The sequence below is a fragment of the Cyprinodon tularosa genome, unplaced genomic scaffold (genome assembly GCF_016077235.1).
Source record: "Cyprinodon tularosa strain WSP-4 unplaced genomic scaffold, ASM1607723v1 ctg271, whole genome shotgun sequence".
Lineage (NCBI taxonomy): Eukaryota > Metazoa > Chordata > Actinopteri > Cyprinodontiformes > Cyprinodontidae > Cyprinodon > Cyprinodon tularosa.
Genome location: NW_024038976.1, coordinates 554202 through 568578, shown reverse-complemented (window position 1 = coordinate 568578; position 14377 = coordinate 554202). Strand labels below are relative to the sequence as shown.

The window sequence follows — 14377 nt, the reverse complement described above, 5'->3', positions numbered from 1 at the left end:
TCTTTTCGTAATAAAAAAAAAATTTAAATGAACCGGTGCGAATACTTTTGCAGGCACTGTGTAAAGTGGCGATCTGAGAAATCCCTGGCCCTAAAGTGTGTTATCATTTATGTGCATAACAGGTGAGGTATTTGGAAAATGTGTGCATTCTTTGATGCAGCTCTCTAGATGGCACTGTCTCTGCAATTGTTTGTAATAGTGAATCCATGGGGCTACTTGCCTGAGTCACAGTATACGCACTATCACGCTGCAAAAGCGCAGATAAAAGGAACCTTATTTCCCAACAAAAACTCAGCACACCAGTGAACCAAAGCATGACACCATCAGGCAGCTGGGCCATGGTTTCAGAGAGGATTTTGGGTCAAACAGGGAACATTAGTAAGTAAAAGGAAGGGAGCTACTTGGTATTCAAGATCCACACAATCTGTCTTTCAAGCTGTATTTTCCAGTGTCCTGTGAATCAGAGAGGTAATGCTTTTCTGGTTATAAACATGTCACTGTCATTATGATTTTAGAGAGACTCACATATTAAACAGACCTACAGCATAAGGTGTTTTGTGCATCACTGTGAAAGTGTATGTTTTTAAAAAGGTTTAGTTTGAAATTGCTTGAGTAGTTAGTTTCCTCAGCATTTTGTCTTCTCTCCATTTTCGAACCTAAAATGAATGTGCCTTATGCTAAAATCTGTATGTATTTTCACTTCAGAAACCTCAGTCAATTTAACGAGCAAAGATAAAACTCTGGCTGTTTTGCAATAGTTGGATTCTCTATTTTTAGACAATGCTGCTTTGTTTTAAAACAAAGAGACGTGGTGTCATGGTTCTAATTATTGCTGCAGAGATAACTGGCTTAATTTCGACCAAGTTGTTTTCATTTAAATTTCTTTCTCAGCAATGTTTGTTGCAATTTGAATCACACAAACCTGGTTATCAAGAACCAGAGCAAATTACTGCACCTTATCGTTTCTGTATGTACTGAAATTTGAAAGGACTTCTTGATCACCCAACCGATTGCTTCTAAGTGCTCTCTCTTGAGATCTTTGTAAAAATGTGCACTAACAGACAAACATGGATTGTGTTCCCTCTCAGCTTCCCTCGCTGTGTATTCATTGCTTTGGTGCAATGGTGCAATGTTTGGAGGGAAAATATTTGAGCTACATGAAGATAAGGACAGGGTAATGTACCATAGCAGACCCTAGTTCACTGTCCCCAAGGAGATTGGGAAACCAAAATGAATTATCCCAAATCTAAGCAAAAAGTCTCCTTCCCTCGCTTCTGACTTTAAGCACCCTTGATCTTTTTCTTAAGTAAAATGAAGTGTAAAAGATTAATGTTGAATGAAATTCGGCCAGATTATGACAAGTGGACACAATGAAAGCTAAAGTCAGTACTCTACATAACGATGTAAGGGGACACCCTGTGACTTTGAGTTTTTCCAGGCTTGTGAGATAAACTGCCATGGGGGAAAAAATGTTGTGCCTGCACATATAAACAATACACACAGGAGGTGGGGAGTTCTCATAAGGCTCCCATACACTTTTTCTAACAAATCTCCTCCCATTCCTCACTACTCATGAACTGAAGGCCTTTCCAGACCCTCTTTAAAAAGCTTGTGTTTACTGAGAGTGACCTCTTACCAGCTTAACAGCTGTGGCACTGGTTCTCTGTTTTGTCTTTCATCAGAAACCTTCACCATTGAAGCACAGTTTTTTTTACCCCTTTATACAGTTAAACACAAGAAAAGTGTCACAGACAAAACTTAACTTAAATTCAGCTCAAGGATTAGTGAGGATAATAACAGCTGGCGTGGTGGTGTGAAGGATGGAGTTTGATTGTTTTTTTAGGAAACTAAGGCACAGAGGGAGGTTTAGTATGTAAGGTACTAAAAGGGGAAATTGGGATGGTTTAGGAGCTGGCTGCCAAATACCTGTAAAATGTGAGTAAATCAAGACTGGAGGGAGGAAATATTTGTTTAGCTCTTTTATCAAATTGGCTCGAGGTTCAGTGAAGGCCTCCAAACTCACAGTGTACAAGGAGGGAGTTATCCCTCATCAGAGGCCAAGGAATGGATCCGATTCTGGTTACTGATTAGCTGTGAATGCAAACCCCCCCCCCAAAAAACAAACAAACATATCTTTGGGTTCCTCCACAGGAATGATGATTTTCTTTTTTAATGAAATACTATATTTTCATGATAGTTGATGAAGAATTTGACAATAAGGGATGCTCAGCGTTTATCAAATACACCTACAGACAGGAAAGCTAGAGCTTAAATAAAAGTCTTTGAATATGTAGATCCTTTGTGAAAATGTCTGACAATTTATGAGCAAAATAAAGTTGATCAAACAATTAATGGAGCTGCACTGATCAAATTTTTCATGCAGAATTTAGCCCTTTAATAAGGTTCAGTTTTTTAATTCCTTGTTTATTTAAAAGGGAAGACTTTTTTTAAATTTAACAATAACATGTTTACATTAACGGTGCCTTTTCACAAAAAAAAAAATGATATTGTGAAAAAGTGATTACTTATAGATTTTTGTCATTCATTCCCGCATACCAGACCACATTTTCAAGTTATTTCTTTAGAGGTATTTAGTAGGTTACTGTTCTTCTAAAGAGAAAGGTTTACACAATTTAGCTTCTCATTTGGCTGCTTCATTTTCCAAAACTCTGTTTTCAGAAAGTTATGTGTTGAACCAACTCTGTATTATTACTATATATTCCCCGAACAGCTTCCGATGCTCCGACTCATTCGTCTTTCTCAAAAACTAACATTGAATTTTGGGTTCTGGATTTATTTTTTTCTTGAGGTGGCTCCAGCTTGCTTATTTCTTCACTCACCACCCACCTCCTTATCATTTGATAGTATTAAGCGGTGCTGTTTGCAGAATGGTTTGCACATTCTTAAGTGAAAACGTATTACTGATAAAGAACTGCCCTTATTTCACAATTGAGAATATAATTGATTGTTTTTGTACCAGATAGTGCAAAGTCTCCAGCAGAAGTTGCTGTTTATTCTACTGATTTAAGCATGCAGCATTTAAGTATGACTTAGAGCTGGAGGTGTAACTAAACTTCAGTCTTTAATGTGTACAGTCTAACATTATTACTCACATTATGTTTCACTTACCTTTACTTGTTTTTATTTCTTTCCTTTCCTTCTGTTTTTAAAGCAATGATTTATTTTTGTGCAGAAAGTCTGCATCTCGTTCATTCTGAATAGAACAGTGCATAGACTTAAAAAAAACCTCTTATCATCCACTGCAACAGTGAATGGAGTCCATGCACGGGGCAGCTACTGGGAAGGCCGGATTGCGTCACTATTTGTGCCCCAAGGCAGCTCATACCTTGAGTATAAATCAGGCTTTATGTTTAGGGCATGGTCAGCCAAGCATCAACAAACAGCAGTGTGAGAAAAACCTGAGTTTCAGGTGCAGTACTCTGTAACACCTGATCTTTATAATTAGGATGTTCAAAATTAATTGACAAGTTTATGAAGCAGGGGAGCAAGTCTTTCTGTAACTTTTGTAACCATACAAGTGAGTGGATCAAAAGGACAGCATGTCTTGGGTTGTATTATCAACAGGTCATATCCAAAACATATTGCTAAAATGACTAGAAACTACCTATGATCTCATCATAGATATGACTATAAGGGAAATGTGCCCTTTTAGAAGACTTTATGCAAGCTTTCAGAGATGTCACACCTATAGTTTTTGTATTTTTTCCAAATGAGTTGATAAACTCATAGCAAGATCCAAGTAACTACAAACTAGAGATGGACTGATACATTGACTGGCTGATATTTTTGGCCAATATTAGTTTTCTTGTAACAGCATTTCCAGATAAGTGCAATAGTTCACCAGTTGAATAGTGCATTCAGCATGTGAAATGATCAATAATACAGTATTTGTCTCTTTGTTTCTCCTATTTCTAAAATTACTTCTCGGTATTAATGGCTTGAAGACAACTGCAGTAAATTAGACAATTAAAATTTGAAAAACATTTATCTAAATGTGCACCCCCAAGGTGCATATACGTCCGCACAGGACGTATAAGCTGTAAGACTGGTCTGAATAAAGACACAAATAGGGTACAATGAGTAAAATGCAAATGTGGTGCATAATTAAGAACTAGGAATTATCCTCCAACTGCTGTTAGAATAAAGCCCTTGCAGATATAACTGATGCGTATAGATCAACTGACTGCATCACTAGTCTGTTGTACATTAGCGCCACTCAAAGGTGTAAACACAATTGCCTCATACCGCTGTTCATACTTGCATCCTGACCATGCACACAAATATTGATCATCACTTCTCATACTGATGTCTTTCAGCATATTTCCATCCTATTGAGTGATTGTTTCCCAAAATAACATTTAGCGATTTAACCATAACACAATGTTCCAGTCATGTTGCAGCTTGCAGACATTAAAAAACAGAGATAGTTGACATTTACCGGTTTTGTCATAGCAAAGTTTTATACAAATACCTGAATTACAATAACAAGAATTTGATTACATGAAGCCTCTGTTGACAAACACTGCTGGGGGAGGTATTGGGGAATGGTAGGCTTGGCTTTATTTACTTTGATCAGTTGGGAAAAAAATGTTTCAACACATTTAGGGTGAGAAAGTCCACTTCTACTTAGACAACTTTTATTGTCATTTTGTATACAAAGAGTGTATACAAAACAAGATTTCGTTTAGTATAGCTTTAGTAAAAGAATATTTCCATTCCAAAAAGTGCTCCAGTGATCAATTGTAAACAGTGTGGGAGAAAAAAAAAAACATGGTGCAAAATATGCATTTATGTGGAAGTTCAGAGTATTAATATATATGGTGCAAATATGCAGTATTTTGGTTTAGTGTTGTCAGTGTGATGCAGAGTCTGTGACATGATTTAGAGTTTTTTCAATGGTTCAGTAATCTGATGGCGGTCGGGAAGAAACTGTTGCAGAATTTGCTGGACCTGCATCAAATGCTGCGACGGCTCTTCCCAGTGGGCAGCAGGGAGAACAGTCCATGGTGGGGGTTTTAGGGGTCATTTATGATGTTGGCTCGGGACACGTAGCGCTGGGATGAAATATCTTTTATAGAGGGAAGAGGAGCACCGACTGTTACAACTGTTACTGTTGTCTGTGATATGCACCCCCAGGAATTTGGTGCTGCTGACCACCTCTACAGCTGAGTTGTTGATGAGCAGTGGAGCGTGGTTAGGCTGGTTCTTCCTGAAGCTTCCCCAAGCTGTTATCTTTGCACCAGCCAACAAGCTGCTCCACCTCCTCACTGTAGTTCTTGTCATTGTTGTCTTTGATAAGGACCACCACCATGGTGTTGTCTGCATACTTCACAATACGACTGGTGGTGAACCTGGGGAGGCAGTCGTGTCCTCAGAGTGAACAGCAGTGGGCTCAGGACGCAGCCCTGAGGGTAACCTGTGCTGTCACCTGTGATGACATCAGAGATGTTCTGTCCGACCCAGACTGACTGAAAATTGTTTGTGAGGAAGTCTAGCAGCCAATTGCAGAGGGGAGTCTAGAATCCCAGCTGTTCCAGTTTGCCTATCAGATGCTTTGGAATGATGGTGTTTAAAGCTGAACTGAAGTCTAGGAACAGCATCCACACGAGGGTGTTCTTCTCCACCGGGTGTACTAGGTTCAGGTGAAGAGCAGAGGAGATGGCTTCTACCTCTGAAAGTAATCTGTGTAGTCAGTTCATTGGGATTATGATCCTACTAAACAATTCTATATAGAGAGTACAGTAGGGTGCTCTGACACCTGTATGCCCAGATGTTCGGATGTGCAGCAGGACCCTATGACGCTGCTTGACACTCTCCCAAATAGACTTTTCATATAAATCAGGTGCTTTGATGCCCAGAACACGTTCGATGTGAAAGCACCTTTAGACCCTAGTCTTTCAGGATCTGTACATAACTCAAAACATCCCATGATAGGCTTGTTTATCAATATGTGTTGGGCTGTAACTTAGAAGATGCATATTATGTGTTCTGAGCTCGGTGGAAACATTAGAAATACACTCTGAGAGCGCAGACCTCTGTTAAGCTTCAAATTTTGCCCATATTGTGACTTATGCCTATACCAAAAACTCACGCATGATCTGGATCTTTACCACATCCTAATGAATTGCTCTTTCACATGAGGCACACCTCTGGTAAAAATTTCCCTATAATCCTTTCATAAGTTTATAAGTAATGCCCATTGTATGTCTGCAGCCTCTGGTGTCTGTTCTGCTCTTACCTTCTTCATTCGCTCTACACTGTAATCTTTTCTTTGATCAGCAGATCAAGACTTTGAGCAAGTTATGATTGGTTTCTTCTGCCAGTAATTGTGAAAGAATCCTAAAATCCAAAAATGTCTGTATCCTGATTAGGATCTGCATCATCACTAAATTTTTTGGATTGCTCCTTTTCATGAGGCTGGAAAAAGATGTACTAAATACACATATCGGTATCACAACCATTGAGAAAGCCCTCAGTTCACATTTTGCGGAAATGTTTCAGATGCAAATCTATTACAATCACTAAAATGAATTATTTTTTAAGGTGTTCAATGCTCTCGATATGTCAGTCACTGATGCTTTGAGCCAGGAATTAACTTGGAGCAAAAAGCAATATTTGGTTACTTTAAATGCTGTGGCCTTTAGGGTGATCAGTTTGTTGACTCTTTATTTCCCTTTTTTCTGCTATATTAATTAAATTGCAAATGTTTCTAGTATTACGCCTCTTATTTTTTTATTGGCTTGTTAATTACCTCATTAGGATTTAATTTAGGGGTGGCGCAGTTTGTTGCACTCTTGCTTTTCAGCAAGAAGGATCCGTGTTTGATTCCCGGCCCAGGGTCTTTCTGCATGAAGTTTGCATGTTTTCCCTAACATTACAGTTAGGTTAACTGGCATCTCTAAATTGTCCTTAGGTGTGAGTGTGTGTATGCTTGGTTGTGTCTTCGTGTGACTCTGTGTTGCCCTGTGACGGACTGGCAACCTGTCCAGGGTGTACCCCACCTCTAACCCATAGACTGCCAGAGATAGGCACTGGCTTGACCAAGACCCGGATGGAATAACTGGGAGAAGATGGATGGATAGATTTAACCAAAATGCAAACAATATATTTTTAATCTGAAATATTTTTATGTCTTTTTTTCTTTGCAAATAAATGTGAGCTGTCAGTTGGCTACCACAGACACACTGACCAATGGACCTTGTAAGTTTTCTGGCGGAAACCCTGCAGGGTATAGCTAATATAAAGGCCAGTGTGTACAAGTTATTGTTTTTATTATTGGTACGCATTTAATAAGTGAGGCAAAAATGTTTAGTGGTTGTCCTTCATGTTCAGACAGAGTCAATTCTTACAGTTGGGAAGAACATGTTTTATTTCTTTGTTCACCTTGAATCACTGTCATTATGGTTTTGCACAACTGACAGAGTCCTCTTATGTGGTTTGGGAGTGAGTCAATTCTGCAGAAGTAAGGTGTGGTTTAAACTGTTGGCATTGTTTTCTCATAAGGAAACCAAACACGGATACTATTTGATCAAATTAATGAGAAAACAAACTTGCCATCAAGAGGTAGTAAGTTAAGTTTAGTTTCCAAACACTGATATTGCACCATTGTTAACATCAGCACAAAGAGAAAAAAGTCTTAGACATGATCATTTGGCAAACTTAATGTCCTGTTTGGTCAAATGCTTTTGTGTATCTGCTAGCCCTGCCCTGAGGTTCATGTCTACAGAAGGGAGACGAAGCTGCTTACCTCTCTGCACAGAACCATGGGGCAAGCTGTGCCAAAACAAACTTACTGAAACGCAGCTACAGGGCCGACAGGATTTTAGGCAGAGGCAGACTCATTTTTGATGTCAGAGATTAGGGCGTGGCATTAGGTGGGCCTTCAGTGGCTAGACTGATAGAGCTCAGTTTGTCTGACTTCTCATGGGAGTACACAGCTGAATGGAAATTATGTGAGCAGGAACCAGCGTGAGTAGAGAGGTAAGTGCGGTAAATGAAACGCTGGCAGGTTCACTGGAAAAGCAGGTCTGTCACCTGCTCTCAAGCATTTCTGCTCCTGCCTGCTGTATATCTCTTCTGTTTTCTCTTGTGAAAGTATGGATAAATGTTTTTTGGCATAGTTTTCCTGCATTCAGGGAGGTTTGAATGCATGTGTTGTGACTTGAAGCTGAGGGTGTGTTGGGCCTGCTGCTCTGTGGCATGTTTAAGCCTGTACATTTGATTGTATGGCTATGCTACAGCTGCTGAAGTTGTTTTGGTCGGTCGAGCATTGAGCTGTATAGGGGCTGTAGTTTCTTAAAATAATCAGGGTGTTGCCTGAAAGTGTGACTGAAGAGGAAAGACTTCAAAGAAAAAGCAAAAAAAAAAGGAAACTTTGTAATGTAATGCACCATTCCCCGTGGGACCATATCACTACTCAGCAGCTAACTTACTGCAGAAGGCGTTTTTGTTGTTCATTCATTTTCTTTGCTACAACTAAGAGGTAAAGTATTATCCTGGCAAATTTTTTTCTCATCTTCAGTTTCTACCAGACTATTGATTGTGCTAGTTGTTTTTTTTTTTCTTTTTTTATGGAAAAAGGTCAGAAAAATATGTTTGGTTGAAGTAATGACAACACACTGCAGGTATGAAGGGAATCTGTTTTTTCACCTGGTAGACTTTGTGATTTTTGTTAAAGTTTTCCTCCTTTAAATTCTTTTGCATCTATTCTACATGTAACCTACATCATTCCCCGCTTTCCATTTAATGAAGTTTGTGCTTTTGGTATATTAACATAATAATTTCATTTTTCAATCATAATCTTGTCATGGTAATTTTACTTACAGCAAATATTTTCAATATATATTTTGCATTTTTTTTTTAGATCTCAGTTCATATGTCTGCAGCATTTCAAAATGCTTGAATTATTAATGCAACACCTTAATGTTATTTTTTTAGTTAGTTTTAGTAACAGAAAATCTTCGTGATGTGTCTTAGAGCAGAGCAAACCTTTACCTTATTTAAACGTATGTTTTCCCCTTTGGCTTAGTTGACCAATGGTGTATGAAGGGGGATTGTTGGATTGCCATTTTGAACAAAATTTTAGAAATAAAACACAGCAAGGTAATTCCATTTTTCTATTTTATTTATCTATTTATTTAACAAAAAACGATTTCAGCTAATTAAATGGAGAGCTGCCAGAAGTTATTGTTTATGATTAAGGTATCTGGGTAGTCACATTTATAAAAAATAAAATAAAATATATTGTGTATTAGTCTTTCCATTTGTCTCATCAGGATTATTGTGATCAATGAAAAAGCAGATATTTAAAGGGGTTTTATATAGTTTCTTGGGTTGAAGTCTCAGTAAATGTTTCACTTGCTTGAAAAAAAAGTTTTCATGGGCAAAGAAGGTTTCATATTTGTATGCTATGAAAAAGTGTGAGAAATTACATGCTGTAGGTGTTCCCGTTATTTACTGTTGGGTCGAGATCGTGTTTCTCTTTGGCTTTGAATGGTCCGGTTTGTGAGCATTGTAGCTCCCAGGTAGAGCTTGTTAATGAGGCATCAGCACAGTCAAGCTGAAGCTTGTCTTCTCCCATTCAGCAACACATCAGCACAGGCATGGATGGAAAACACAGGCTGCACTCTGTCACCTGCCTGAGGTGTCTTCGTTTTAAAAACACTTCCGTGATGACAGAGCTATTTAAACTGGGATGAACCGGATATGCGACAGCTGTGTATTATTCCATAACTAATTCAATGAATGCTTCCACAAGACGCAATTGTATGGAAATCCAGACAGCTCTGAGGCTAACAAAAACACATTTTAAAGCAGTCATGTAGAAAACCAACATGTATTAAAATAGTGACATAAAAGTGACACAAAGTCAGTGTAAAAATATTTTTTTATTTTTCAAAGTAAGAGAGCATTCAAAGTAGTAGTTTGAGTTACATACATTTTATCTGATTTATGTATTATTCAATTAAGCCACGACTGAAAAACACTGATCACAAAAGAACCATTAGAATTGGGAGTAAAAACCATAATTCTCTGTACAGTTTCTACATAAAGTGTGCAGAACAGTTATCAGGTTTTTAGTAGAATGTGATATCAAATGCTAAAACCAACTCAGCTGGAATACTTGTATGGATCACTCACCTCATTCTTTTTATATTTTGTTGGTAAGACATGATTCCCTCAAATTCAAAAGTATGTGAGCTCATTTTCTGGATCAGTACCAGTTGTCTTACGCATTCTTTCTCTCTTTCCTGTTCATGCTGTCTGTATCTGAATGATATCAGACCACAGCCTAGGTTCATATTCCAAAACAGTTTGTCTATTTATTGATCTACATTAATAAATTGTCTATGTTTTTCCCTTTATCAGATCTATCATTAAAACTGTTAAATATTTCTTTTATGATTTTCCAACTGTATATATGGGAAAATGGAATATTTAAAGGAAAAGTCCAGTCAGCAAGGAATAACCAATGGGTCATTATTTATAACTGAAACTAATATGTTTACGACGATTTAATGAATTTAGCGTTAATCAGGAAAAAAATAAAAATGTTTTGTGGAGATCACAAAGTCCGGTACCGGCCATATTTTCCCGAATATAGTAACACCTCACCCTTGACATCTTCTGGCAGTGACGTCACGGTGTGGTAAGCCTAGCGCCGTTCTTCCAGCTTCACAAGAAAACTCAATGATAACTACTTGACACATCTACAATCAACAACATTTATTTAAGATTTCGAGAGGACTTCACCATTGAAATCCATGAGAGCTATAGTTAATCTGACAACGCCCTTGTGCATGGCAGTTGGATGTTGTAATACATACTGTAGATTGAAGATAAAAAAAAATTGGTTATTTTACCTTTCTAATTTATGATTCACCACGGGTTCGTCGTTGGATTGCCAACTTGAAGAGGAAGGATTTGCCATCGAACTTCTGACCAGAGAAAAACACGTCATTAATCTGTTACTCTCTGCTTCGCATAGTGAACTGGTCATCACCATCATGAATAATAGCACGTTGTGACAAACACCAGATACAGCACTGAGACTTGCTCAACAGCCGATACTGCATTGTGGCGTCACAAACCGAAATGTGGCACTAGTGCTGTTTGACAACATGGATGTCTCTGTTAAATCACGTTCAAATAAAAATTACTCTTAATTAAAACACTTATTTATTGAACAGTATGCAATAATTTCAGTCTTAAAGAACTTTCAGGATTTTTGTATTCTAAATGTGACTGGACTTTTCCTTTAATAAACTAACAATATGGAAATATTAAATTTGTTATTATCCACTCAATTTGTTTGCCATAATGTTGTCTTGATCCCCGTGATGTCATATCTCAGTCCAGGTAGTTATTATCAACAGAGTGACAGTAATATATACATTTATAGCCTCATATATGATCCTAAATATCCAATGATTCTTGAACCAGTAAAGACATCAATAGGATCAAATTAAATCACACAACTATAAAATGCAGTAAGGGTGTGAAAAGGACCCCTGGATGGAAATTTATTGAGGCCTTGTTTATAATTATTTTTTTTCTTTTGAATGTTTGCTTGATGCCAAACAACTTCACTTTTTTTAATTGTAATTGGCTTTGTTGAAAAACATGTTTTTATCATTTGATCGTTAATACGAATGAAAGGTAAAATCAATTTGGAGTCAAAACTGTTTAAAACCAAGTTTTAGATTTTCAATTACATTTTGTCATCCAGGTAAAATCAATTGCTATGGATTTTTTTATTTATTTTTTGTGTGTGTGTGGAAAATACAACTTTTTAAATATTTCTAAATTAATAGCACTATCATGCAGTTTAATTCTGTTCTGTTGAGTTTTTCAGATTTGCTATATTAAAATTCATCATTCTAAATATCAAAAGGACTTTGCACACAGACTGCTGAATTATCAGAATAACTAAAAAAAATAGCCCCTACAATCCTACATTATCTGAGTAAGGAAAGTTCACTTTTTGCTGGTGCTTCATGTGCTCACTTCTGTTTAGTTTAACATTTGTATTCACTCTTCTACCTACAGAAGTAAATAGTCTGCAATTAATAGTTACTGCTGCATATGATGGTTTGATGTTTTGCAGCTAATTCATTTCTGTTTATTCATAAAGTGCCAATTCTCAACATTTTATTGCAATTTACAGAGACAGTTAAATCAAATCACACAAGCTATATGTTTTGTATCTAAGGAAATTCAACTGATTGCAGTGAGTCATGTCTTTGCAGCATGCACTCTTCCAGAATGAGCATGAGTGTCACAGCTTCATATGATCCTACTATTTGTTGGATTGAACAATTAACGAGTCTGTTCAGGCTTTTGGATTGACATTCTACCAAGGTAGAAAATGTGTTCAAGAAGACAGTAGCTGATGCACAAAATAAACATATAAGGACCGATCCATTAATATTGTCTCTGTCAAAGAAGGTAATGGTAGACGACTTGTCCCATAGCTTGATATTTCAGGTAAAGAAACGGTAAAGCAGTTGAGCTGAGCTGTTTTTTTTTTTTTCCAGATCAAAAGGATAAAGCTGAGGTCATAACTATGTCCAGGAGATATTGAGGAATAAACACTGAAAAAATGCCCAACTCTATTATCTCTGAGGTTGCTGAAGCCTCCTTCCAGTATGGTGTCACAGCTCAGCAGAGTAAAAGAATACAGATGTAGCAATTTAGCCTGGCCAACCAGACTGAGGTGGCATGCACTTGTCTCAGTCTGGCAAAGCTTGATTTCAAAAGCGGGACTAATGGGGTCAACCTCATCAGGTTAGAACTGTTCCATTAACTACGGATGTGATGCGAAAACTAAATATAACCAAAAATAACCATTAATCAATCGATGATGTGTGTGAGAATGTACTATTCTTATTAGTTAATTTTATCAGTTATTGTTATTTATTTCTTATATTATGTGTAAATGGTGGTGACAGTGATTTTTGTTTTTTAAGCATATGCACTGATCGATCGATGGCACTTTTTAAAATTTCGTTGTTCTTGTGACAATGACAGTAAAGATATATTGAATGGCAGTATGGAGGAATATTGACACGTTTTTTGTGGACTTTTATGGACCTTTATGCCTCGGGCACCATAGACCTCCATTATTTGAATGTCAGCAGACAGCAAGAAGCCTCCCAGATCTCCAGATGCATTTGAGATATCAAAAAAGTACTCCAGAGTGTTGTTCAGCATGGGGGTGAGTAGAAAATGAAGGCTAAACATGTTTTGGGTGTACTATTCCTTTAACCCCCAGAACCCTACGGACCCACCGGTGGGTCCAGCTGCTACGTGACTTCGTAATTTTAACAAACCCCCAGTATTGATGTAAAAAACACATTTGGCACAGTTTGGTGACATTTTTGGATAAATGTGCCAAAATGGCCTCTCCGCCTAAGAAATTTCTCACTAATACCATTCTAAAATAAATATGATTCATCTGATTGAGTCCAAATTTGGTATATTTTTACACAGCATTTAGATTTAAAAGTCTGTACTACTTTTTTGTGCTATAAATAATATTTTGGTAGTGTTTTGCAATGTTTATTTCAAAGAAAATTTTGGCGAGATTCAAAAAATGCAAAATATTTTGTATTTTGTCCCTAATATTTCAGGCAGGGTCAAAGCTACAACGGTGCTGACACCAGAAAACCATTCATGACATCTTACCTTTACAGACGTACCAAAAGTTTCTTATTAAATCTAATAGCTGTGAGGCTATAAGTGATTTACTTTTGTGTGTTTTTGTCAGGCAGAAATTTATTTATACCCCCTCAGGGTGTAAGAGGTTAAGGTCTAATGCTGCTATCAGGCACTGAAAAACTTTTAGGGCACCTTTCATTAACTATCCTTATTGATTAAGATTTCTGGCATACAGATGTATTTGGATGTGATTGGACTAAGGAGAGCTAGGACCACTTTAAATCTAACTGCTGTTCTTGTGCACAAGTGTTTTAATTTATCCAAACAACCATAAAATTTATTAAAGCATATATTTTCTAAGGCTAGAAGTATTGCAAATCTCATTTGAGTATTTGAATCAGGAAAGAATGTGGTTAAGCATTTCCTGAACAGTTTTGATTGATGTTGCAGTAACAATGAATTCCTTGTAAACTGTTGCCTTAACTGACATTTCAAATAAAAATTTTATTTTAACTGTGAACTTGATGTTGCATTAGTGATACAATTCTTTTAATGTGACAATTAAGCTATTTCCTTTTTTTCATAAACTGTACAGTAAGCAGCCTTATATTCTTTTCGAAATATAATTTTATGGTGGTTTTGTCTTATGGAGGTGTTAGATTACCCATAGTTTTATTGTATGTATGTGTGTATATAT

At 37.1% G+C, this 14377-nt stretch overlaps 1 protein-coding gene across 7 annotated transcripts in view; it reads left to right on the top strand.

Moving 5' to 3' along the window:
- cobll1b (cordon-bleu WH2 repeat protein-like 1b) overlaps positions 1–14377 on the top strand; it is a 34178-nt gene that overhangs the window by 8636 nt on the left and 11165 nt on the right. Inside the window, exon 1 of one of the 7 annotated variants that reach the window (XM_038289764.1) lies at positions 240–378. The exons of 3 other annotated variants lie outside the window; for them this stretch is intronic. Coding sequence is in view for 1 of the 4 variants with exons in the window: in XM_038289760.1 (XP_038145688.1) it covers positions 8406–8503 (98 nt within the window). In the remaining 3 variants the exon portion in view is untranslated. Of the gene's footprint in view, positions 1–239; positions 469–7856; positions 8002–8170; positions 8504–14377 lie in introns of those variants that run through there. 3 more of the 7 variants (XM_038289765.1, XM_038289763.1, XM_038289760.1) reach the window with 3 other exon arrangements.